Raw genomic sequence first — 24,659 nt, forward strand, 5'->3', positions numbered from 1 at the left:
GTAACTTACACATCTGTGAAGGGAACATTAATGATGAATGGTCCTTACAGGTTTTGGAGCAACATATGTTGTCATCCAAGCAACGTTATCATGAACGCTCCTGCTTATTTCAGCAAAACAAAGCCAAGCCACGTGTTACAACAGTGTGGCTTCGTAGTAAAAGAGTGTGGGTACTAGACTGGCCGACCTGCAGTCCAGACCTGTCTCCCATGGAAGATGTGTGGCGCATTATGAAGCATAAAATACGACAGCGGCGACCACGGACTGTTGAACGACTAAAGCTCTACATAAAACAAGAATGGGAAAGAATTCTAATTTCAAAGCTTCAACAATTAGTTTCCTCAGTTCCCAAATGTTTATTGAGTGTTGTTAAAAGAAAAGGTGATGTAACACAGTGGTGAACATGCCCTTTCCCAACTACTTTGGCACGTGTTGCACCCATTAAATTCTAAGTTAATTATTATTTGTAAAAAAAAACAAGTTTATGAGTTTGAACATCAAATATCTTGTCTTTGTAGTGCATTCAATTGAATATGGGTTGAAAAGGATTTGCAAATCCTTGTATTCCGTTTATATTTACATCTAACACAATTTCCCCAACTCATATGGAACCGGAGTTTGTATAAATACATGCAAAGATATATTTGAAAAGCATATGTACAGTACATATGTAATTATGTACGTATCTGGGGCGGCATAGCTCGGTTGGAAGAGTGGCCGTGTCAGCAACTTGAGGGTTGCAGGTTCGATTCCCGCTTCCGCCATCCTAGTCACTGCCGTTGTGTCCTTGGGCAAGACACTTTACCCACCTGCTCCCAGTGCCACCCACACTGGTTTAAATGTAACTTAGATATTGGGTTTCACTATGTAAAGCGCTTTGAGTCACTATAGAAAAGCGCTATATAAATATAATTCACAATTCACATACGTATCGGGTGATACTATAACCGTGAAAGAAGACAAGGGAGCCATTGCTCAAGTGCGTGTGTTGATTTATGTCACACATACAAGGGTGCATTGTGGTATTTATAAATATTTTTTTTTACGCAATTAATACACAATTAAGTCTTTAAAGATGACTATAAAACTGAGCCTAAATTTCATCATGCATTTTTTTTGCATTTGTTTTCTTTAAATACGTTGTCACATAATATTTTGAGAAGAGGCCCTGCGATGAGGTGGCGACTTGTCCAGGGTGTACTCCGCCTTCCGCCCGGTTGTAGCTGAGATAGGCATCAGCGCCCCCATGCGACCCCAAAGGGAATAGGCAATAGAAAATCGATGGATGGATTTTGAGAAGAGCCATAGATTCTCCTACTCTTTCTAACTCTTAACCCTTCCCACTATAATAGTCAATGGAATATGCTCCCCAGTCACTGGAATTCACCATAGTCGCATTGTTTTGAAGCGATAGCTGGGAGCGATAAAGCCTGTTTAGAGAATCCACGGAATTGTCCAACACCTGGAATATAAAAGCGAAGGTTAGATAAAATCTGTAACATTTTACACTAATCAATCATTTAAAGGACATTGCGTTTTATCAATCAATCAATCAATGTTTACTTATATAGCCCTAAATCACTAGTGTCTCAAAGGGCTGCACAAACCACAACACAAACCACTACGACATCCTCGGTAGGCCCACATAAGGGCAAGGAAAACTCACACCCAGTGGGACGTCGGTGACAATGATGACTATGAGAACCTTGGAGAGGAGGAAAGCAATGGATGTCGAGCGGGTCTAACATGATACTGTGAAAGTTCAATCCATGATGGATCCAACACAGTCGCAAGAGTCCAGTGAAATGATAAAAATACCAATAGTGCTCGGTGGCCTAGTGGTTTAAAGTCAAGAAACCAGGGGTTTGAATCACTGTTGAATCACACATACACCTTTGTATGGAGTTCACATGATATACTCTGTAGAAGGGATTTCTGATTTGGTAAGCCTTTGTCGTCGTCACGTTGTGTCTTTGCTGGTTTTACGAGCGACGCACAATCACAGAGTACTTACAGGCAGACACAGTGTATAGACAAAAAAGGGAGAATGGACGCCAGTAAGAGGTGCTTTAAGACATGGCTGGCTAGCTAGCTAGCGGCTAAAGTCCATCCGCAGTCGGCAATCTTGTAGCTATTTCTAAATCACGAATTCTCGCCTCCTTGGTGACGAATAAAGTAAGTTTCTAACACGTATCATCCCTGCATGACAAGGAATAGCTAACATGCTTCACTACACATTGTAGCTTTAAATAGACTCCCTTTTTAGACCAGTTGATCTGCCGTTTCTTTTCTTTTTCTCCTATGTCCCACTCTCCCTTGTGGAGGGGGTCCGGTCCGATCTGGTGGCCATGTACTGCTCGCCTGTGTATCGGCTGGGGACATCTCTGCGCTGCTGATCCGCCTCCGCTTGGGATGGTTTCCTGCTGGCTCCGCTGTGAACGGGACTCTCGCTGCTGTGTTGGATCCGCTTTGGACTGGACTCTCGCGGCTGTGTTGGATCCATTATGGATTGAACTTTCACAGTATCATGTTAGACCCGCTCGACATCCATTGCTTTCCTCCTCTCCAAGGTTCTCATAGTCATCATTGTCACCGATGTCCCACTGGGTGTGAGTTTTCCTTGCCCTTATGTGGGCCTACCGAGGATGTCGTAGTGGTTTGTGCAGCCCTTTGAGACACTAGTGATTTAGGGCTATATAAGTAAACATTGATTGATTGATTGATAGCTCACCCGGGTCACAATGTAAACAAACGCCATGGGTGGATCTACATCTGACATCCATTGTAATGATACCAAGTACAAGAGCATATTTAGTCGATACTACTATTATGATATCGATATTTTTAGCGTCACAAAATATTTTTTTGTTTAAAAAAAAAAGTATATTGCAAACCTCGTATCCATATGAGTTGGGAAATTGTGTTGAATGTAAATATAAACGGAATACAATGATTTGCAAATACTTTAGAGCCATATTCAGTTGATTATGCTACAAAGACAACATATTTGATGTTCAAACTGATAAACATTTTTTTTTTGCAAATAATCATTAACTTTAGAATTTGATGCCAGCAACACGTGACAAAGAAGTTGGCAGAGGTGGCAATAAACACTGATAAAGTTGAGGAATGCTCATCAAACACTTATTTGGAACATCCCACAGGTGTGCAGGCTAATTGGGAACAGGTGGGTGCCATGATTGGGTATAAAAACAGCTTCCCAAAAATGCTCAGTCTTTCACAAAAAAAAGATGGAGGCGAGGTACACCCCTTTGTCCACAACTGCGTGAGCAAATAGTCAAACAGTTTAAGAACAACCTTTCTCAAAGTGCAATTGCAAGAAATTTAGGGATTTCAACATCTACGCTCCATAATATCATCAAAAGGTTCAGAGAATATGGAGAAATTCCTCCACGTAAGCGGCATGGCCGGAAACCAACATTGATCCCTCAGACGGCACTGTATCAAAAACCGACATCAATCTCTAAAGGATATCGCCACATGGGCTCAGGAACACTTCAGAAAACCACCGTCACTAAATACAGTTCTTTGCCACATCTGTAAGTGCAGGTTAAAGCTCTACTATGCAAAGCGAACGCCATTTATCAACAACATCCAGAAATGCCGCCGGCTTCTCTGGGCCTGAGATCATCTAAGACGAACTGATGCAAAGTGGAAAAGTGTTCTGTGGTCTGACGAGTCCACATTTTTGGAAATATTCAACATCGTGTCATCCGGATCAAAGGGGAAGCGAACCATCCAGACTGTTATTGACGCAAAGTTCAAAAGCCAGCATCTGTGATGGTATGGGGGTACATTAGTGACCAAGGTATGGGCACCATTAATGCTGAAAGGTCTATACAGGTTTTGGAGCAACATATGCTGCCATCTAAGCGCCGTCTTTTTCATGGACGCCCCTGCTTATTTCAGCAAGACAATGCCAAGCCACATTCAGTACGTGTTACAACAACGTGGTGTCGTAAAAAGAGTGTGGGTACTTTCCTGGCCCGCCAGCAGCCTAGGTATAGCTTGGTTGGTAGAGTGGCCATGCCAGCAACTTGAGGGTTGCAGGTTCGATTCCCGCTTCCGCCATCCTAGTCACTGCCGTTGTGTCCTTGGGCAAGATACTTTACCCACGTGCTCCCAGTGCCACCCACACTGGTTTAAATGTAACTTTGATATTGGGTTTCACTATGTAAAAGCGCTTTGAGTCACTAGAGAAAAGCGCTATATAAATATAAAGAAAGAAGAAAAAAAAAAAAGAGCTGTCTCCCATCGAAAATGTGTGGTGCATTATGAAGCGTAATTTTTGGTAACAATCTCTGCAAATTCAGGCATCTCTAAAAGTTCCACAAGATCAGGGGGGGACTGATAAAATTGCTGTCAATGTTCAAATTGTTTGACTGAAGTTGAAAATGCAGCGTATTTGTTAGATTTCTTGAAATGATATTATTTTTGGGGTTAGGGTTACAAAGTACACTTAAAACTGATTAAAAATTCATAAAATTACAAGGGAATGTAATGCTGATTAAAAGAATATGCCATTGAACATTGCAACTTTTTAAAAAATGCTGCAACAAAGCCTGCAACATTTTAGAGGGACTGAATAGTTCTACTAATGGCAATTTAAGTTAAAGTAGCAATGATTGTCACACACACACTAGGTGTGGTGAAATTTGTCCTCTGCATTCGACCCATCCCCTTGATCACCCCCTGGGGGGTGAGGGGAGCAGTGGGCAGCAGCGGTGCCGCGCCCGGTAATCATTTATGGTGATTTAACTCCCAATTTCGACCCTTGATGCTGAGTGCCAAGCAGGGAGGCAACGGGTCCCATTTTTTTATAGTCTTTGGTATGACTCGACCGGGGTTTGAACTCATAACCTACTGATCCCAGGGCGGACACTCTAACCACCAGGCCACTGAGTGGCTTTACAGGTGCTGTTCATATTATTAGAATATCATGAAAAAGTTTATTTATTTCAGTAATTACAGGTGCTGGTCATATTATTAGAATATCATGAAAAAGTTGATTTATTTCATTAATTCTATTTAGAAAGTCAAACTTGTAGAATGTATACATTCATTCCAAACAGACTGATACATTTTAAGTGTTTTTTTGCCAAAAAGGAGATGATTAAAGCAATGAAAACCCTAAATTCAACATCTCAGAAAATTAGAATATGGTGAAAAGGTCAGATATTGAAGACACCTGGTGCCACACTCTAATTAGCTAACTAACTCAAAACACCTGGAAAAGCCTTTAAATGGTCTCTCGTTTTGATTCTGTATGACACACAATCATGGGGACGACTGCTGACTTGACAACTGTCCAAAAGATGACCATTGATACTTTAAAGAAGGAGGGCAAGACACAAAAGGTAATTGCCAAAGAGGTTGGATGTTCCCAGAGCTCTGTGTCCAAGCACATTAATAGAGAGGCGAAGGGAAGACAAAGATGTGGTAGGAAAAAAGTGTACAAGCAAGAGGGATAACCGCGCCCTGGAGAGGATTGTCAAACAAAACTGATTCAAAAATGTGGGGGAGATCCACAAAGAGTGGACTGCAGCTGGAGTCAGTGCTTCAAGAACCACCACGCACCGACGTATGCAAGATATGGGCTTCAGCTGTCGCATTCCTTGTGTAAAGCCACTCTTGAATAAGAGACAACGTCAAAAGCGTCTCGCCTGGGCTCAAGACAAAAAGGACTGGACTGCTGCTGAGTGGTCCAAAGTTATGTTTTCAGATGAAAGTAAATTGTGCATCTCCTTTGGAAATCAAGGTCCCACAGTCTGGAGGAAGACAGGAGAGGCACAGAATCCACGTTGCCTGAAGTCCAGTGTCAAATGTCCACAATGGGTAATGGTCTGGGGTGCCATGTCATCTGCTGGTGTTGGTCCACTGTGTTTCCTGAGGTCTAGGGTCAATGCAGCAGTCTACCAGGAAGTTTTAGAACACTTTATGCTGTCTGCCGCGGACCAATTTCTGAATATAATTACTGAAATAAATCAACTTTTTCAAGATATTCTAATAATATGAACAGCACCTGTATATTCAGAACGTGAAACTTACATATTATATCAATTCATTACACATATAGTGATATATTTGAAATGTTTATTTCTTTAAATTTGGATGATTAGTACTGACAATTACTGAAAATCCCAAATTCAGTATCTCAGAAAATTAGAATATTATTTACGACTAGTAGCAAAAAATATTTTTTAGAAATGCGGCCCAACTGAAAAGTATGAACATGGAAAGTTTCAGCATGTACGGCAATCAATACTTAGTTGCAGCTCCTTTTGCCTGAGTTGCTGCAGCAATACGGCGTGGCATAAAGTCGACCAGTCTGTTGCACTCCTCAGGTGTTATGAGAGCCCAGCTTGCTTTAATAGTGGCCTTCAGCTCTTCAGCATTGTTGGGTCTGGCATCTCGCATCTTCCGCTTCACAATACCCCATAGGTAGGTTTTCTATAAGTTTGCAGGCCAATCAAGAACAGGGATACCATGGTCCTTAAACCAGGTACTGGTAGATTTGGCACTGTGTGCAGGTGCCAAGTCATGTTGGAAAATGAAATCTTCACCTCCATAAAATTGGTCCGCGGCAGGCAGCATAAAGCTTTCTAAAACTTCCTGGTAGACTGCTGCATAGACTCTAGACCTCAGGAAACACAGTGGACCAACACCAGCAGATGACATGGCACCCCAGACCATTACCCATTGTGGAAATTTGACACTGGACTTCAGGCAATGTGGATTCTGTGCCTCTCCTGTCTTCCTCCAGACTCTGGGACCTTGATTTCCAAAGGAGATGCAAAATTTACTTTAATCTGAAAACATAACTTTGGACCACTCAGCAGCAGTCCAGTCCTTTTTGTCTTGAGCCCAGGCGAGACACTTTTGACGTTGTCTCTTATTCAAGAGTGGCTTTACGCAAGGAATGCGACAGCTGAAGCTCATATCTTGCATACGTCGGTGCGTGGTGGTTTTTGAAGCACTGACTCCAGCTGCAGTCCACTCTTTGTGGATCTCCCCTACATTTTTGCATTGGTTTTGTTTGACAATCCTCTCCAGGGCGCGGTTATCCCTCTTGCTTGTACACTTTTTTTCCACCACATCTTTGTCTTCCCTTCGCCTCTCTATTAATGTGCTTGGACACAGAGCTCTGGGAACATCCAACCTCTTTGGCAATGACCTTTTGTGTCTTGCCCTCCTTCTTTAAAGTATCAATGGTCATCTTTTGGACAGTTGTCAAGTCAGCAGTCGTCCCCATGATTGTGTGTCATACAGAATCAAAACGAGAGACCATTTAAAGGCTTTTCCAGGTGTTTTGAGTTAGTTAGCTAATTAGAGTGTGGCACCAGGTGTCTTCAATATCTGACCTTTTCACCATATTCTAATTTTCTGAGATGTTGAATTTAGGGTTTTCATTGGTTGTCAGCTATAATCATCTCCTTTTTGGCAAAAAAACACTTGACATGTATCAGTCTGTTTGGAATGAATGTATACATTCTACAAGTTTGACTTTCTAAATAGAATTAATGAAATAAATCAACTTTTTCATGATATTCTAATAATATGACCAGCACCTGTATAAGCTTTAACAGAACAGATAAGTATTCTACCAAGTATTTTGTTATTTTTGTTCGTTCTTAACATCAATTAAACAATTTTCGAATCCACGGTTTCCTGATATGTGTCTTTTATAGATTAACTTACCTCTTCAAATTTCTTGGCCTTGTACATTTCTGCTCCCTTCAGGAAGTTGAGCAGTATGATGTCGCACAGGACAGTACCCTATATGATAATAACTTGTTTTAGTCATGATGAGGAACAGGGTGATATAAATACAGGCCTCTAGATGAACAGGAGCCTTAATTCTTGGATCAACAGATGTCATCCTTCCCCGCTGAGCACACACACACACACACACACATGCACACACATATGGAGCAAGAGCACTGCCAGTAAAAGTTGGTACCGAAAAAACAATTACCACATTGTACAAAAAAAAAAGTTTTGATGGCACTAAAGCAAGTTTTGGCAACAGATGAATATAAACATTTAAAAAATACAATATTTTTGGTGGATATTTTTTGGAATCATGACATGCATATATATTCATATTTTTGTACACTTTTCTATTGTCTTTGTGTGTTTCAAAGGTTATGTTCAACTTTAGTTTTTTCCAGATCCGCTTCTCCTTTTATCGGTTTTGTTTATTTTTTTGTTCCAGTTTTGCTTCTTTGTTTTACCGTTTTAAACTAATGACAGCGGGTACTTGAGGGCAAGGCTTACAACAGCCGGAAAACAGGTAAAAGACCGTCGAAGAAGACGGAAGGACTGAGGGGCTCAAAATCAAGTTTTAAAAAAGCTTCAAAATGTGAAATTACAAAGCAAAAGTTGTTTTTTATATTCATCCTAAGCAGAGGTGGGTAGTAACGCGCTAAATTTACTCCGTTACATCTACTTGAGTAACTTTTGGGATAAATTGTACTTCTAAGAGTAGTTTTTATGCAACATACTTTTACTTTTACTTGAGTATATTTATAGAGAAAAAACGCTACTTTTACTCCGCTCCATTTATCTGCAAGCAGGTCGCTACTCGCTACTTTTTTTTTTATCGATCTGTTAATGCACGCTTTGTTTGTTTTGATTTTGTCAGACACACATTCAAAGTAGGAACTACGCATGCCTGCGTTTCACCAATCAAATGCAGTCACTGGTGACGTTGGACCAATCAAACAGAGCCAGGTGGTCACGTGACCGTCACACGTAGAACCCGACATGTTGAAAAACTTATGCGGGTGTTACCATTTAGTGGTCAACTGTACGGAATATGTACTGTATTGTGCAATCTACTAATAAAAGTTTCAATCAATCAACCAATCAACCAAAAGTGTAAAAGAAAAAAGACACTTTTTATTTCAACCGTACTTCCCGTCAAAAGCCTAAAGACTGATCGCACAGTTCCTGTCTTCACAATAAAAGTGCCGCTCCATCGCGCCTCCGCTAACAAAATTAGAGTCTCCGAAAGCCAGCGCAAGCTAGCAAGCTACGGAGTTTGCCGCCAATGTATTTCTTGTAAAGTGTATAAAAACGAATATGGAAGCTGGACAAATAAGATGCCAAAAACCAACGACTTTCATGTGGTATTAGACAGAAAAGAGGAACTTTTTTTCTCCTCCATTTGAAAACCGGGACGTTATCATCAATACTGTCTGATTCCAATCAATGCAAGTCATCAGAATCAGGTAATACACCAACTTATATTCTTGTCTTCATTAAAGATAGGAATCTATATGTTAAATATGTAGATTCATTAAAACACCTTTAACATGTGAACAAAAACGGCAAAATATAAATTATATACTGTATAAATGAAGGTATGTATATATATATGATATGTGTGTATGTATATATGAGGTAGATCACCTCGACTTGGTCATTTATTAAGTAATTGATTAACGATGAAAAATTTATTGGGGTGTTACCATTTAGTGGTCAATTGTACGGAATATGTACTGTACTGTGCAATCTACTAATACAAGTTTCAATCAATCAATCAATCAATCAATCAATGCCTACTGAGCCTATGGTGCTGTTAAGTTATTGTGGCTCAATTTGCCTTAATTTTTTTTTATTATAATGTATTATTATTTAATTTATAATATTGTTTTAGTTGCTTAAGAGATATTCCTGTCTCTGAATTGGCTCATTGCTATTTTTATGTTTTTGTGCATTATTTGTTGCCGTAATCATTAAACAAACAGGTTACTCATCAGTTACTCAGTACTTGAGTAGTTTTTTCACAACATACTTTTTACTTTTACTCAAGTCAATATTTGGGTGACTACTCTTTACTTTTACTTGAGTAATAAATCTCTAAAGTAACTGTACTCTTACTTGAGTACAATTTCTGGCTACTCTACCCACCTCTGATCCTAAGTAGGCCTACGTGTGTTGCTTTAGGCAGATTTATCTCCTGCTCAGAGAGAAATCATGTATTTTAGACATAATATAGTGGACTACTTATGTTAATTTTCGACTACTTATCTAGTTCGTAAAGCACTCTGATCAACTTTGTTACTTTCAAAATTGGTTTTACATATTATGCAGTATATTTTTCAGCACTAAGAGGCTTTAAGGATACCTTTACTATTTATTGAATATTGAAGTTATTATTATATATTAAATGATTGTTATTTTTAACAGAAGGACCATGATTATTTACAAGGCAAGTAAAATGATTTTAAAGTTAGAAAACCTTTTTAATAGTTATGCTATGAAGCTCCTCTCTGAGCTGCCACCTTACCGTGGTAGAGGAGTTTGCATGTCCCAATGATCCTAGGAGCTATGTTGTCCGGGGGCTTTCATGCCCCCTGGTAGGGTCTCCCGGTGTAACGGTACGTCTATTTGTGTTGAACCGTTTCGGTACGGAGGTTTCGGTTTGGTACAGGGGTGAATCGAACGAGTTTGTAATCTAAAGTCTTAACAAGCTGCTCTGCTTTCTGCCTCTGTCTGAGCAGTGAGCACCCAGCATTGTCCCGCCCACACAACCATCTGATTAGTTACATACAAAGCCAATCAGCAGTGAATATTCAGAGCGATGGAACAGCCAATCAGCAGTGCGTATTCAGAACGCATGTTGTCAATGCTTCAGCGTCGAGCAGATATGTGTTTAATATTATAAAAAAAACGTCCTAGTCACAACTATTACAAACATCACTATGAGCCCGTTGACCTTCTAGAAACTTAAACTGCAGCTCAGCTCGCTTACAGTTCTGGCTTGAGGTGAAGGCTAATTAGCTTTTAGCATTACATTAGCTCATTTTGCTGTGTGTGTTTGTGTGTGTGTGTGTGCGCGCGTGCGTGTGAGTGTGTGTGTGTGTGCGTGAGTTAGGGGCAGCAAAGCCCTGTCTGTCTGTTATTTCACATGAACTAACATGTAGTCCATGGTGTCCAGGGATGAATAGTCTCTCCTATTGCTATTGTACTATTTTTTCAGCTATAGTTACAGTAATCATTAGTAATGTAGCAGCCTAGTTTTGAATGGCAGGGTCCCTGCTATCACATGTTGACAAAAATATAACATTTACATAATAAAAGTCAACTATAGGCTTCCCAAATGCTATAATAAATTAAGCATGATGAGTGTGAATGTTGTCTGTCTATCTGTGTTAGCCCTGCGATGAGGTGGCGACTTGTCCAGGGTGTACACTGCCTTCCGCCAGATTGTAGCTGAGATAGGCGCCAGCGCCCCCCGCGACCCCGAAAGGGAATAAGCGGTAGAAAATGGATGGATGGATGGAGTTGACTTGAAACTGTTTAATGTTGCACTTTTTATATGTAGAAGAAAGTTTTTGTCATTTTATTTAATCAAAGCAACAACTTGAGGCAGTTAAATGTGGATAAACGTGGGCAGAATTATTATAGTGTTCCAGATGTTAAAAGGATAAAGCCATTGATTACAAATTTGGTAAAAAAATAACCCAAAAATGTATATTTTATTGTTTTCTTACTGTACCAAAAATTAAACGCAACGTGACTTCTAAACCGAGGTAGGTACCGAACCGAAATTTTTGTGTACCGTTACACGCCTACAAACAGGTCCTAGGTGAGAAATCAGACAAAGAGCAGCTCAAAGACTTCTACGGAATTACAACATAATGGACTCAGATTTCCCTCGCCGGGACGCGGGTCACCGGGGCCCCATTCTGGAGCCAGGCCCGGAGTTGGGGCACAATGGCAAGAGCCTGGTGGCCGGGCCTGTCCCCATGGGGGCCGAAGAGGCAACGTGGGTCATCCCTCCAATGGGCTCACCACCCATAGTAGGGGCCATAGAGGTTGGGTGCGATGTGAGCTGGGCGGCAGCCGAAGGCAGGGCACTTGGCGGTCCGATCCTCAGGTACATAAGCTAGCTCTTGGGATGTGGAACGTCACCTCACTGGAGGGGAAGGAGCCTGAGCTAGTGCGCGAGGTAGGGAAGTTCCGGCTGGATATAGTCGGACTCACCTCGACGCACAGCAAGGACTCTGGAACCAGTTCTCTCGAGAGGGACTGGACTCTCTTTCACTCTGGCGTTGCCGGCAGTGAGAGGCGATGGGCTGGGGTGGAAATTCTCGTTGCCCCCCTACTCAAAGCCTGCACGTTAGAGTTCAATCCAGTGGACGAGAGGGTAGCTTCCCTTCGCCTTCGGGTGGGGGGACGGGTCCTGACTGTTGTTTGTGCTTACGCACCAAACAGCAGTTCAGAGTACCCACGCTTTTTGGGTACACTCGAGGGAGTACTAGAAAGTGCTCCCCCGGGTGAGTCCCTTTTCCTACAGGGGGACTTCAATGCTCATGTTGGCAATGACAGTGAAACCTGGAGAAAGGTGATTGGGAAGAACGGCTATAAACCCGAGTGGTGTTTTGTTATTGGACTTTTGTGCTCGTCACAGTTTGTCCATAACAAACACCATGTTCAAACATAAGGGTGTCCATATGTGCACTTGGCACCAGGACATCCTAGGCCGCAGTTCCATGATCGACTTTGTAGTTGTGTCATCGGATTTGCGGCCTCATGTTTTGGACACTCGGGTGAAGAAAGGGGCGGAGCTTTTTACCGATCACCACCTGGTGGTGAGTTGGCTGTGATGGTGGGGGAGGATGCCGGACAGACCTGGCAGGCCCAAGCGCATTGTGAGGGTCTGCTGGAAACGTCTGGCAGAGTCTCCTGTCAGAGAGAGTTTCAATTCCCACCTCCGGAAGAACTTTGAACAATTCACAAGGGAGGTGCAGGACATTGAGTCCGAGTGTACCTCTATTGTCGAAGCGGCTGATTGGAGCTGTGGCCTGTTGTGGCGGTAATCCCAGAACCCGTTGGTGGACACCAGCAGCGAGGGATGCCGTCAAGCTGAAGAAGGAGTCCTATCGGGTTCTTTTGGCTCATAGGACTCTGGAGGCAGTGGATGGGTACCGAAGGGCCAAGCAGTGTGCAGCTTTAATGGTCGCGGAGGCAAAAACTCACACATGGGAGGAGTTCGGGGAAGCCATAGAAAATGACTCATGGACGGCTTCAAAGCGATTCTGGATCACCATACGCCACCTCAGGAAGGGGAGGCAGTGTACTGTCAACACCGTGTATGGTGCGGATGGTTTTCTGCTGACTTCGACTGCGGATGTTGTGGATCGGTGGAAGGAATACTTCGAAGACCTCCTCAATCCCACCAAAACGTCTTCCTATGAGGAAGCGGTGCCTGGAGAATCTGTGGTGGGCTCTCTTATTTCTGGGGCTGAGGTTGCTGAGGGAGTTAAAAAGCTCTCCGGCGGAAAGGCCCCGGGGGTAGATGAGATCCGCCCGGAGTTCCTTCAGGCTCTAGATGCTGAGGGGCTGTCTTGGTTGACAAGACTCTGCTGTATCGCGTGGACATCGGGGGCGGTACCTCTGGATTGGCAGACTGGGGTAGTGGTCCCTCTCTTTAAGAAGGGGGACCGGAAGGTGTGTTCAAACTATTCTGGGATCACACTCCTCAGCCTTCCGGGTAAGGTTTATTCAGGTGTACTGAAGAGGAGGCTACGCCAGAGAGTCGGAGCTCGGATTCAGGAGGAATGGTGTGGTTTTCGTCCTGGTCGTGGAACTGTGGACCAGCGCTATACTCTCGGCAGGGTTTTTGAGGGTGCATGGGAGTTTGCCCAACCAGTCTACATGTGCTTTGTGGACTTGGAGAAGGCATTCGACCGTGCCCCTCGGGAGGTCCTGTGGGGAGGGCTCAGAGAGTATGGGGTATCGGACTGTCTTATTGTGGCGGTCAGCTACCTGTATGAGCAGTGTCAGAACTTGGTCCGGATTGCTGGCAGTAAGTCGGACACGTTTCCAGGGAGAGTTGGACTAGCCAAGGCTGTCCTTTGTCACCGATTCTGTTCATAACTTTTATGGACAGAATTTCTAGGCGCAGTCAAGGCGTTGAGGGGTTCCGGTTTGGTGGCCGCGGGATTAGGTCTCTGCTTTTTGCAGATGATGTGGTCCTGATTGATTCATCTGGCCGGGATCTTCAGCTCTCTCTGGATCGGTTCACAGCTGAGTGTGAAGCGACCGGAATGAGAATCTGCACCTCCAAGTCCAAGTCCATGGGTCTTGCCCGGAAAACGGTGGAGTGCCATCTCCGGGTTGGGGAAGAGACCCTGCCCCAAGTGGAGGAGTTCAAGTACCTAGGAGTCTTGTTCACGAGTGGGGGAAGAGTGGATCGTGACATCAACAGGCGGATCGGTGCGGCGTCTTCAGTAATGCGGACGTTGTACCGATCCGTTGTGGTGAAGAAGGAGCTGAGCCGGAAGGCAAAGCTCTCAATTTACCGGTCGATCTACGTTCCCATCCTCACCTATGGTCATGAGCTTTGGGTCATGACCGAAAGGATAAGATCACGGTTACAAGCGGCCGAAATGAGTTTCCTCCGCCGGGTGGCGGGGCTCTCCCTTAGAGATAGGGTGAGAAGCTCTGTCATCCGGGAGGAACTCAAAGTAAAGCCGCTGCTCCTCCACATGGAGAGGAGCCAGATGAGGTGGTTCGGGCATCTGGTCAGGATGCCACCCGAACGCCTCCCTAGGGAGGTGTTTAGGGCACATCCAACCGGTAGGAGGCCACAGGGAAGATCCAGGACACGTTGGGAAGACTATGTCTCCCCGCTGGCCTGGGAACGAAGTGGCTGGGGGGATGGAAGTCTGGGCTTCCCTGCTTAGGCTGCTGCTCCCGCGACCCAACTTCAGATGAATGGATGGATGGATGCTACGAATTACGAAATTTTTATTATATGATTTCTTTATTTGATACCTTTTTTTAATAAAATGTTATATGGCAGTCAACAATCAGCTTTGTTCACAGGATGATAATGTTCTGTAGTTGGATGTCCTGTCAAAAAAATCCTGATGTTTCAGAAAGGCAGAAGTCTTCTTTGTCTTTCTAAATACAGCAACATTGCAAAGTGCGACTAACCTATTATTCTTAAAAATGTTTTGATGTAATTGTTAATAGAAACGTCTCCTCTAAAAGTCCAGCCGAGTTTTCGAATTGATTTTAAATAATCCCTCAGCTCTACAATATAGCAGTTGATTATTAAAAAAAAAATTGTAAATGGTTGTACTTTTAAATGTAAATGTAAATATTATGTGGAGTGTAATTTAAGGTAACTGAATGTATTCCCCTAAATGGCTCCAGCAACCTCCGCGACTCCAAAAGGGACAAGCGGTAGAAAATGGATGGATGGATGTAATATTTGCAATTAAAAGGTGCCATGTGTAGTAATGTGGCCAGAAATGGTACTGCAATCACAGTACCCCACTCTCCCTGACTGAGGTTGCCAGATACGGAGCCCAATCCAAATCCGACTCTAAGCAACTTCAAATGGCAATCAACAAGATGTACACTGTAGGTTTCTCTTGTTTATTCTTCTCGCAAGATGGTTCACTAAGTAATTATGCCACATTTTACTGATGTTTGTAAATTTACGCAGCAATATTTTGGTCGGGTGTTGGGACAGATTGTTGGCATTACCCTGCTAAAATGTTTGAGCGCATAGACCACCATCAAATAAATGTTATATTATAATATATAATATTTCCCATAGGCCTACATTGATGGCAAGCCAAGGCCAACAGTAAAATTACCGCCACATTTCGTTCAGATTAGATTATTTTATTTCACAGGGGACAATGCAATTTCATAAAACACATGGTTAAAAAAGTCCCCTGGCCATGATGTAAAAAAGGTACCGGTTGTAAAATTCCAATTTCAAAGAAAAAGAAAAGAGAGAGAAAAAGAAAAAAAGCACACAATCCATATACAATATGATAAAAAATATAATACAACATCACGACATTCACACATTTATCTTAGCACCAAAACAGGCTCATCTTTTAGTGCTGGCAGCTGTAGGCCACATTTTCCAATTTTTTTGTAAAGGCTTTGTAAATTGTGACCAGCTTAACCTCCTCAGGTACTGAGTTCCAAACATTACTCCATGTAGCATCCAACCTGACGCACTGCATTCTCTTCCATGTTCGCACATCAAAAGAGTATCATACACAAACACAAATAGACCGAGTAGACATTGAAAGGGTGAAAAAACAAAATTTTTGTGTGTAATAATAGATGATAATATTAACAGGACATCTCATATATAAAATGAACAACATTTTATATATGAGATAATGAACAAAGCAAAATATGTTTTGGACCTAAATAACTCTATATTCTCTACTGTTCGCTAGTGTTACTATATCTGAGTTATTGTGCAGAAATATAGGGAAATAACTACTAATGTGCACTTCATTCATTTAACAGTGTTACAAAAAAAGATCAGTTAGAAAGGGGGTGCCCATTACGTCGATCGCGAGCTACCAGTCGACCGCGGGGGGGGTGTCAGTCGATCTCCAGCCAGGCTTTTAAAAAAAATAGACCTAAAAATGAGTGATCATCAATCTTCACCAAGACGTCACTTAAATGACATTCACGGTACCGGAGGGTCTTGTGAGATGACGCTGGCTGCTGCAAGATCATTATTATGAAAATATTAGTTAGTTCGCCATTGTGAGCATTAGCGGAATGCTGCAGTCACCTCGGCATGGGACGAAAGTTTGTTATCCAATGGCTTCAAAGCAGCGGTTATTTCTCATTAGTTATGCCTGAAACTATGGACTTAAGTTTACTGAAAATGTCACCGCGCATTTCAACCGTCATCTTCTTCATGTTCAGCAGCAGAGTTAAATCAGCAACATATCTTTCTGGTTTAATCGGGCTCTGGAGAGGCCAGAGGCTTGTGTACTGTTTATACTACTACTATGTAAGATGCGATTGAAGTTATTAAAAAGGGGCTCTTAAAATATATATAAAATGTCACATTCCATCAGAGCCACTGCAAAACACCTCCTACATCGTCCCTGCTCTGCAGCGCTTCTCACCCTCACCCTTATTATTAATTTTTAAGAAATCGCCAAGAGGGGACTTGCACCCTAGAGCAGGGGTGCCCACACTTTTTCTGCAGGCGAGCTACTTTTCAATTGACCAACTCGAGGGGATCTACCTCATTTATATATATCATTTATATTTATTTATTTATGAAAGAGACATTTTTGTAAACAAGTTAAATGTGTTTAATGATAATACAAGCATGTGTAACACATATAGATGTCTTTCTTTCACAAAGACAAGAATATAAGTTGGTGTATTACCCGATTCTGATGACTTGCATTGATTGGAATCAGACAGTAATGATGATAACGCCCACATTTTCAAATGGAGGAGAAAAAAAGTTGTCCTTTCTGTACAATACCACATGAAAGTGGTTGGTTTTTGGCATCTAATTCATCCAGCTTCCATACACTTTACAAGAAAAACATTGGCGGCAAATTCCGTAGCTTGCTTGATTGACATTCACGGCACCCGAGGGTCTTGTGAGATGACGCTGGCTGCTGCCAGTTCATTATTATGAAAAAATGACAGAGAGGAAGGCGAGAAACACTTTTTATTTCAACAGACTTTCGCGCCGTCCCTTCCGTCAAAACTCTAAAGGCCGACTGCACATTTCCTATCTTCACAATAAAAGCCCTGCTTCATGCTGCCTGCGCTAACAAAATAAGACTCTCGGAAAGCTGGCGTGCACATCACTTGTGCACGCCAGCTTTCTGAGGGATCGCTTGTGCACGCCAGTTTTCCGAGACTCTGTATTTAGTTAGCGCAGGCAGCATGAAGCAGGGCTTTTATTGTGAAGATAGGAAATGTGCAGTCGGCCTTTAGAGTTTTGACGGAAGTTACGGCGCGAGAGTCTGTTGAAATAAAAAGTTTTTCTCGCCTTCCTCTCGGTCATATTTTCATAATAATGATCTTGCAGCAGCCAGCGTCATCTCACAAGACGCTCCGGTACCGTGAATGTCATTTAAGTGACGTCTTGGTGAAGATTGATGATCACTCATTTTTAGGTCTATTTTTTTTAAAAGCCTGGCTGGAGATCGACTGACACACCCCCCGCGGTCGACTGGTAGCTCGCGATCGACGTAATGGGCACCCCTGCCCTAGAGCAATGGCCACACATAAAATAGTGGCCCTCCCTAAACTGCAGTGGGAGTTTGCGTACCCTTTTTTTGACCTAATTAGTGTTTAATTAATTAATTAGTTTCTTGGAGCTAAAACCTTCCTTATTTAGTTTATACAGACTGACATGACCGCAAAATTAAATATTTATAATCAAAACCAGCGATTTCAAAGTACAATAATATTTGTTGTACTTACAAACCCCGTTTCCATATGAGTTGGGAAATTGTGTTAGATGTCAATATAAACGGAATACAATGATTTGCAAATCCTTTTCAACGCGTATTCAATTGAATGCACTACAAAATACAAGATATTTGATGTTCAAACTCATAAACTTATTTTTTTTTTTTGCAAATAATTATTAACTTTGAATTTTATGACTGCAACACTTGCCAAAGTAATTGGGAAAGGGCATGTTCACCACTGTGTTACATCACCTTTTCTTTTAACAACACTCAACAAATGTTTGGGAACTGAGGAAACTAATTGTTGAAGCTTTGAAAGTGGAATTCTTTCCCATTCTTGTTTTATGTAGAGCTTCAGTCGTTCAACAGTCCGGGATCTCCGCTGTCGTATGTTGCGCTTCATATTGCGCCACACATTTTCGATGGGAGACAGGTCTGGACTGCAGGCGGGCCAGGAAAGTACCCGCACTCTTTTTATACGAAGCCACACTGTTGTAACACGTGCTGAATGTGGCTTGGGATTGTCTTGCTGAAATAAGCAGGGGCGTCCATGAAAAAGATGGCGCTTAGATGGCAGCATATGTTGTTCCAAAACCTGTATGTACCTTTCAGCATTAATGGTGCCTTCACAGATGTGTAAGTTACCTACGCCTTGGGCACTAATGCACCCCCATACCATCACAGATGCTGGCTTTTGAACTTTGCATCGATAACAGTCTGGATGGTTCGCTTCCCCTTTGGTCCGCATGACTCAATGTCAAAAATTTCCAAAAACAATTTCAAATGTGAACTCGTCAGACCACAGAACACTTTTCCACTTTGCATCAGTCCATCTTAGATGATCTCGGGCCCACAGAAGCCGGTGGCGTTTCTGGATGTTGTTGATAAATGGCTTTCCCTTTGCATAGTAGAGCTTTAACTTGCACTTACAGATGTAGCGACCAACTCTATTTAGTGACAGTGGTTTTCTGAAGGGTTCCTGAGCCCATGTGGTGATATCCTTTAGAGATTGATGTCGGTTTTGGATACAGTGCCGTCCGAGGGTTCGAAGGTCTCTGTCATTCAATGTTGGTTTCCGGCCATGCCGCTTACGTGGAGTGATTTCTCCAGGTTCTCTGAACCTTTTAATGACATTATGGACCGTAGATTTTGAAATAACAACATTTCTTGCAATTGCACTTTGAGAAACGTTGTTCTTAAACTGTTTGACTATTTGCTCACGCAGTTGTGGACAAAGGGGTGTACCTCGCCCCATCCTTTCTTGTGAAAGACTGAGCATTTTTTGGGAAGCTGTTTTTATACCCAATCATGGCACCCACCTGTTCCCAATTAGCCTGCACACCTGTGGGATGTTCCAAATAAGTGTTTGATGAGCATTCCTCAACTTTATCAGTATTTATTGCCACATTTCCCAACTTCTTTGTCACGTGTTGCTGGCATCAAATTCTCAAGTTAATGATTCTTTGCAAAAAAATACATATATATTTATCAGTTTGAACATCAAACATGTTGTCTTTGTAGCATATTCAACTGAATTTGGGTTGAAAATGATTTGCAAATAATAGTATTTCGTTTATATGTACATTTAACACAATTTCCCAACTCATATGGAAACGGGGTTTGTACATCAATATAAACCAGCGGTCGGGAACCTTTTTGGCTGAGAGAGCCACAAAAGCCAGATATTTTAAAATGTATTTCCAAATGAGAGCCGTATAATATGTTTAACACTGAAATCAACAGTCAGGTTCAAACACTATTGACATTTATTAAACAGACAAGAAGCAAGGAATTAAACCGAGACTGGATTCAATTTAGCTCACTGAGGAGAAACCCGCAGACCTGTACCCTTGACAAGATAATTCTATGCCTCTTCTTTCATTTGGACTTCCCCAGATTACAAAAACTAAATGTGTGCATTTCTTATTATTTTTTATAACATTGTTATTCTGAAAGTAACCAATAATAAATAAAACACTTTTGACCATTAATGCGACTTTTTGAACAGGTGCGGTAGAAACGGATGGATGGATTAAAATGCATGAGAATGTTTTATATTTAGAAAGCTGTTTTTAACACTGTGGAATTATTACCAGTGGAATCATCAATTACTGAATGTGTTAAGCAACGTCAGCTAAGATTTATCTGAGAGCCAGATGCGGTCATCAGAAGAGCCACATCTGGCTCGAGAGCCATAGGTTCCCTACCCCTGATATAAACGATCAAAACCATCAAAGACAATGTCATTTCAATTAACCTTAATGCAATTGCATCTTCAGTATGATGTATAAGATTTCATCGTATTTGTTGTTTTGCTTTGAAAGAAAAAAAAAACCATTAGGTTTATACAGAATGACATGAGTCCTCTGTTGACTAGTACAAAATGACCTAATTTCCACTATGTTACACACATTCATGCACACACACATTCATATGCAGATTTCACTCACCACTCCAATTGATGTAAAAGCTGCCACCATGTTGATAAGTGTGGGAATCATGTTGAACTTTCCTGCCTGAAATGAAGAAAAATGCTGTTCTCACTTAGGGCTTTGGACTCTAAACCCGACCGAAATTTCAAAAATAATTGTCATGGGACCAACAGTAAAAACACTTGACTGCCCCTTTTATAAATGCCTGGTGTATTAAACATTAGATTAGATTAGATAGTACTTTATTTATTCCGTCAGGAGAGTTCCTTCGGGAAAATTACAATTTTCCGCACAATCCCATTCAAGATCAGACAAACATTAAAGGGAGACAGAACAGGATCGCTGACGGGTCTGCCGGCTTCCAGCGCCCCTTACAAAAAAAAAAGATGAGATACAGGTAAACAAGGGGGGGGGAGAAAAAAATATGAGATTAAAATAAAATAAAAAAATCGGTCTTAGCCTGGGCCCTGGAGAGGGGGTGCAGACTGAGGCCAAGGGAAAAAAAACAACAACTCATAGCCATAGAACACACCCCTCTTACATGTGTGTAAGAGGGAAACATCAAACATCAAAGAACACATTGGACATTAAAGACATTAAAGCAACAGATACAACTAGACACTTCTACATAAAGCTATGAATAAAAAGTAAAAGAAACATATCCCCTGTGGTGGCCTCTGCGGTGTTCCACGCCATCGTCCGCTGGGGTGGAGGGAGGATGGCCAGAGACAGGAGCAGACCCAACAAAGCAACCAGGACAGCCGACTCCACTCTCGGCCAGTGTCCAGTCCGCATGGATGAGCGAGGATACGTCCAAGGAGACTGAGGTGTCCGACACCTGCTCACCCAGCCAAGACACCACGAAGCCTCTCCGTCCCAGCGCTCAGTGCCAGCTCCGCAGCCCTGTCCCCTCATCCGCATCTACTCCAGTCCCTCCAAAGCGACTCTGGTGTGGCAAAGACCCAGCAGCTGGTCTCCATGGCCAAAAGGCTCCCGGGAGGCAGATCCAGAAGTCCACAAAAAAAAGCACCACAGAGGTCACGAAAGTGACACCCCTTGTCACACAGTCCCAAAGGGTCCCGGACCAAAAGGCAAAAAAATATAATAAGACATGAAAACAAGAGGGAAACACAAAAGGATGATACAAGAGCACAGAGCTCCTGCCTACAGCAGCCACTACAGCAGCGCCATCTTGGAAAAAGACCCCGCCTTCCGCCCGATTGTAGCTGAGATAGGCACCAGCCCCCCCTCCAACCCCAAAAGGGAATAAGAGGTAGAAAATGGATGGATGGATAGGTTATTTTTTGTGATGTGCGATATTGGCTTTCTTATTGATATGCCGATACGTTCCAGAACTTCAATTTACAATATATCGTTTTTTGGCTTGTTTCTTGGGCTCCTATTTTTTAATCTTCAGAAACTGGTCAAGCACTCGGATAGTTTGAACAGGGAGGACCCATGAGGTTAACACACATAATATCAAGCATTATCCAACAAAAAATCAATCAATCAATCAATCAATGTTTATTTATATAGCCCCAAATCACAAATGTCTCAAAGGACTGCACAAATCATTACGACTACAACATCCTCGGAAGAACCCACAAAAGGGCAAGGAAAACTCACACCCAGTGGGCAGGGAGAATTCACATCCAGTGGGACGCCAGTGACAATGCTGACTATGAGAAACCTTGGAGAGGACCTCAGATGTGGGCAACCCCCCCCCTCTAGGGGACCGAAAGCAATGGATGTCGAGCGGGTCTAACATGATACTGTGGAAGTTCAATCCATAGTGGCTCCGACACAGCCGCGAGAGTTCAGTTCAAAGCGGATCCAAGACAGCAGCGAGAGTCCCGTCCACAGGAGACCATCTCAAGCGGAGGCGGATCAGCAGCGTAGAGATGTCCCCAATCGATACAGGCGAGCGGTCCATCCTGGGTCCCGACGAGTGGTCCATCCTGGGTCTCGACTCTGGACAGCCAGTACTTCATCCATGGTTATCGGACCGGACCCCCTCCACAAAGGAGGGGGGGGGGGGGGCATAGGAGAAAGAAAAGAAGCGGCAGATCAACTGGTCTAAAAAGGAGGTCTATTTAAAGGCTAGAGTATACAGATGAGTTTTAAGGTGAGACTTAAATGCTTCTACTGAGGTGGCATCTCGAACTGTTACCGGGAGGGCATTCCAGAGTACTGGAGCCCGAAGGGAAAACGCTCTATAGCCCGCAGACTTTTTTTGGGCTCTAGGAATCACTAATAAGCCGGAGTCTTTTGAACGCAGATTTCTTGCCGGGACAAAAAATAAATTATATATATATATATATATATATATATATGAAATATAACTAAAAAATAGGACACTCTCAAACAATTCCTGCTGATAAAGTACAATGTTTAAGTTAAAGTAAGGCTGGGTGATATGGCCTTTTATTAATATTTTTATTTTCAGGCCATGTCACGATACACAATATGTATCTTTATATTTTGCCTTAGCCTTGAATGAACACTTGATGCATATAATCACAGCAGTATGATGATTCTATGTGTCTACATTCAAACATTTTTCTTCATACTGCATTAATATATGTTCATTTTAAACGTTCATACCGAGGGAAATCCCAACTAAGTCAATTTACCAAAACTGTATTTATTAAACAGTTATTAAACAGTGGCTCAAACATTCATGTCATTTCAAAACAGAAAGTGCAAGATTGTCTGAGACATTTTAAAACAAGTTATTAGTGCACTTTCGTGCATGATGTCACTAAGATGACATATCAAAACAACACATAAAGTCCACTTTTTGTACAGAACGCCACTACAATAGTTGAAAACAAATTAAGTGCACTTTTGTGCATGATGTAGCACAATATAATTACAATAACTGTCAAATAAAAAAATAGCTTTATGGTAGGAAATCAAATAGTGTAAGTCCTGCGCTATGTGGTAGGTTACTGTGGACGTTATCTCCTTCTGTTGTTGACTACTTTTTTCATACGGTGTTGATGTGGAAATGGTGGCTTGGGCATTTTGTTGGTTTGGCACCGAACGGAGATGTTGACATGCAGAGTTTCAAGCACTCTAAATTCTCTAGAGGGTGACTTTTCAAGTCATGCTACAAATTAGCAGTGCTGCTACTTTTTGTGGCAACGCTTTTGCCGCACACTTGACATATTTTATGGATATCTGTTGACATCTTGCCGCCAGACGAAGCAGCCCCTACTGTTTTTCTTGGCAATTCATTCTTTCTTAATTTTTTACCAGATTCACTCCTTCTTTCTCTCGTATTACCGCTAGCATCACAGCTACCGTTACCCATGCCACTCCCTCTCTGCTCCGTGAGCGTGTGTGACGTTGCACGCGCAACAGTACGTGACGTATGTCAGAAAGTGAGCGTGTTTTATGTCTCCGTAAGAAGGAGAGACAGGAAAAAAATCTGGGTATTATCTTCGACCCAACTCTCTCCTTTGAGTCACACGTTAAAAGCGTTACTAAAACGGCCTTCTTTCATCTCCGTAATATCGCTAAAATTCGCTCCATTCTGTCCACTAAAGACGCTGAGATCATCATCCATGCATTTGTTACGTCTCGTCTCGACTACTGTAACGTATTATTTTCGGGTCTCCCCATGTCTAGCATTAAAAGATTACAGTTGGTACAAAATGCGGCTGCTGGACTTTTGACAAGAACAAGAAAGTTTGATCATATTACGCCTGTACTGTATATACCTTTATATACATATATACATACATATATACCTATACTGGCTCACCTGCACTGGCTTCCTGTGCACTTAAGATGTGACTAAGGTTTTACTACTTACGTATAAAATACTACACGGTCTAGCTCCATCCTATCTTGCTGATTGTATTGTACCATATGTCCCGGCAAGAAATCTGCGTTCAAAAGACTCCGGCTTATTTGTGATTCCTAGAGCCCAAAAAAAGTCTGCGGGCTATAGAGCGTTTTCCGTTCG

The 24,659-nt window shown here is 42.3% G+C and overlaps 1 protein-coding gene across 1 annotated transcript in view; it reads right to left on the reverse strand.

Annotated features, from left to right (window-relative positions):
- Positions 1–1,087: 1,087 nt before the first annotated feature.
- Positions 1,088–24,659, reverse strand: part of LOC133562896 (P2X purinoceptor 3-like) — a 90,640-nt gene continuing 67,068 nt past the window's right edge. Inside the window, exons 10-12 of the mRNA XM_061916712.1 lie at positions 20,705–20,770; positions 7,720–7,797; positions 1,088–1,462 (exon numbers count right to left, since the gene is read on the reverse strand). Coding sequence (XP_061772696.1) covers positions 1,331–1,462; positions 7,720–7,797; positions 20,705–20,770 — 276 coding nt within the window. The 3' untranslated portion in view covers positions 1,088–1,330. The remainder of the gene's footprint in view (positions 1,463–7,719; positions 7,798–20,704; positions 20,771–24,659) is intronic.

Source organism: Nerophis ophidion, linkage group LG12, assembly GCF_033978795.1.
Source record: "Nerophis ophidion isolate RoL-2023_Sa linkage group LG12, RoL_Noph_v1.0, whole genome shotgun sequence".
Classification (NCBI taxonomy): Eukaryota; Metazoa; Chordata; class Actinopteri; order Syngnathiformes; family Syngnathidae; genus Nerophis; species Nerophis ophidion.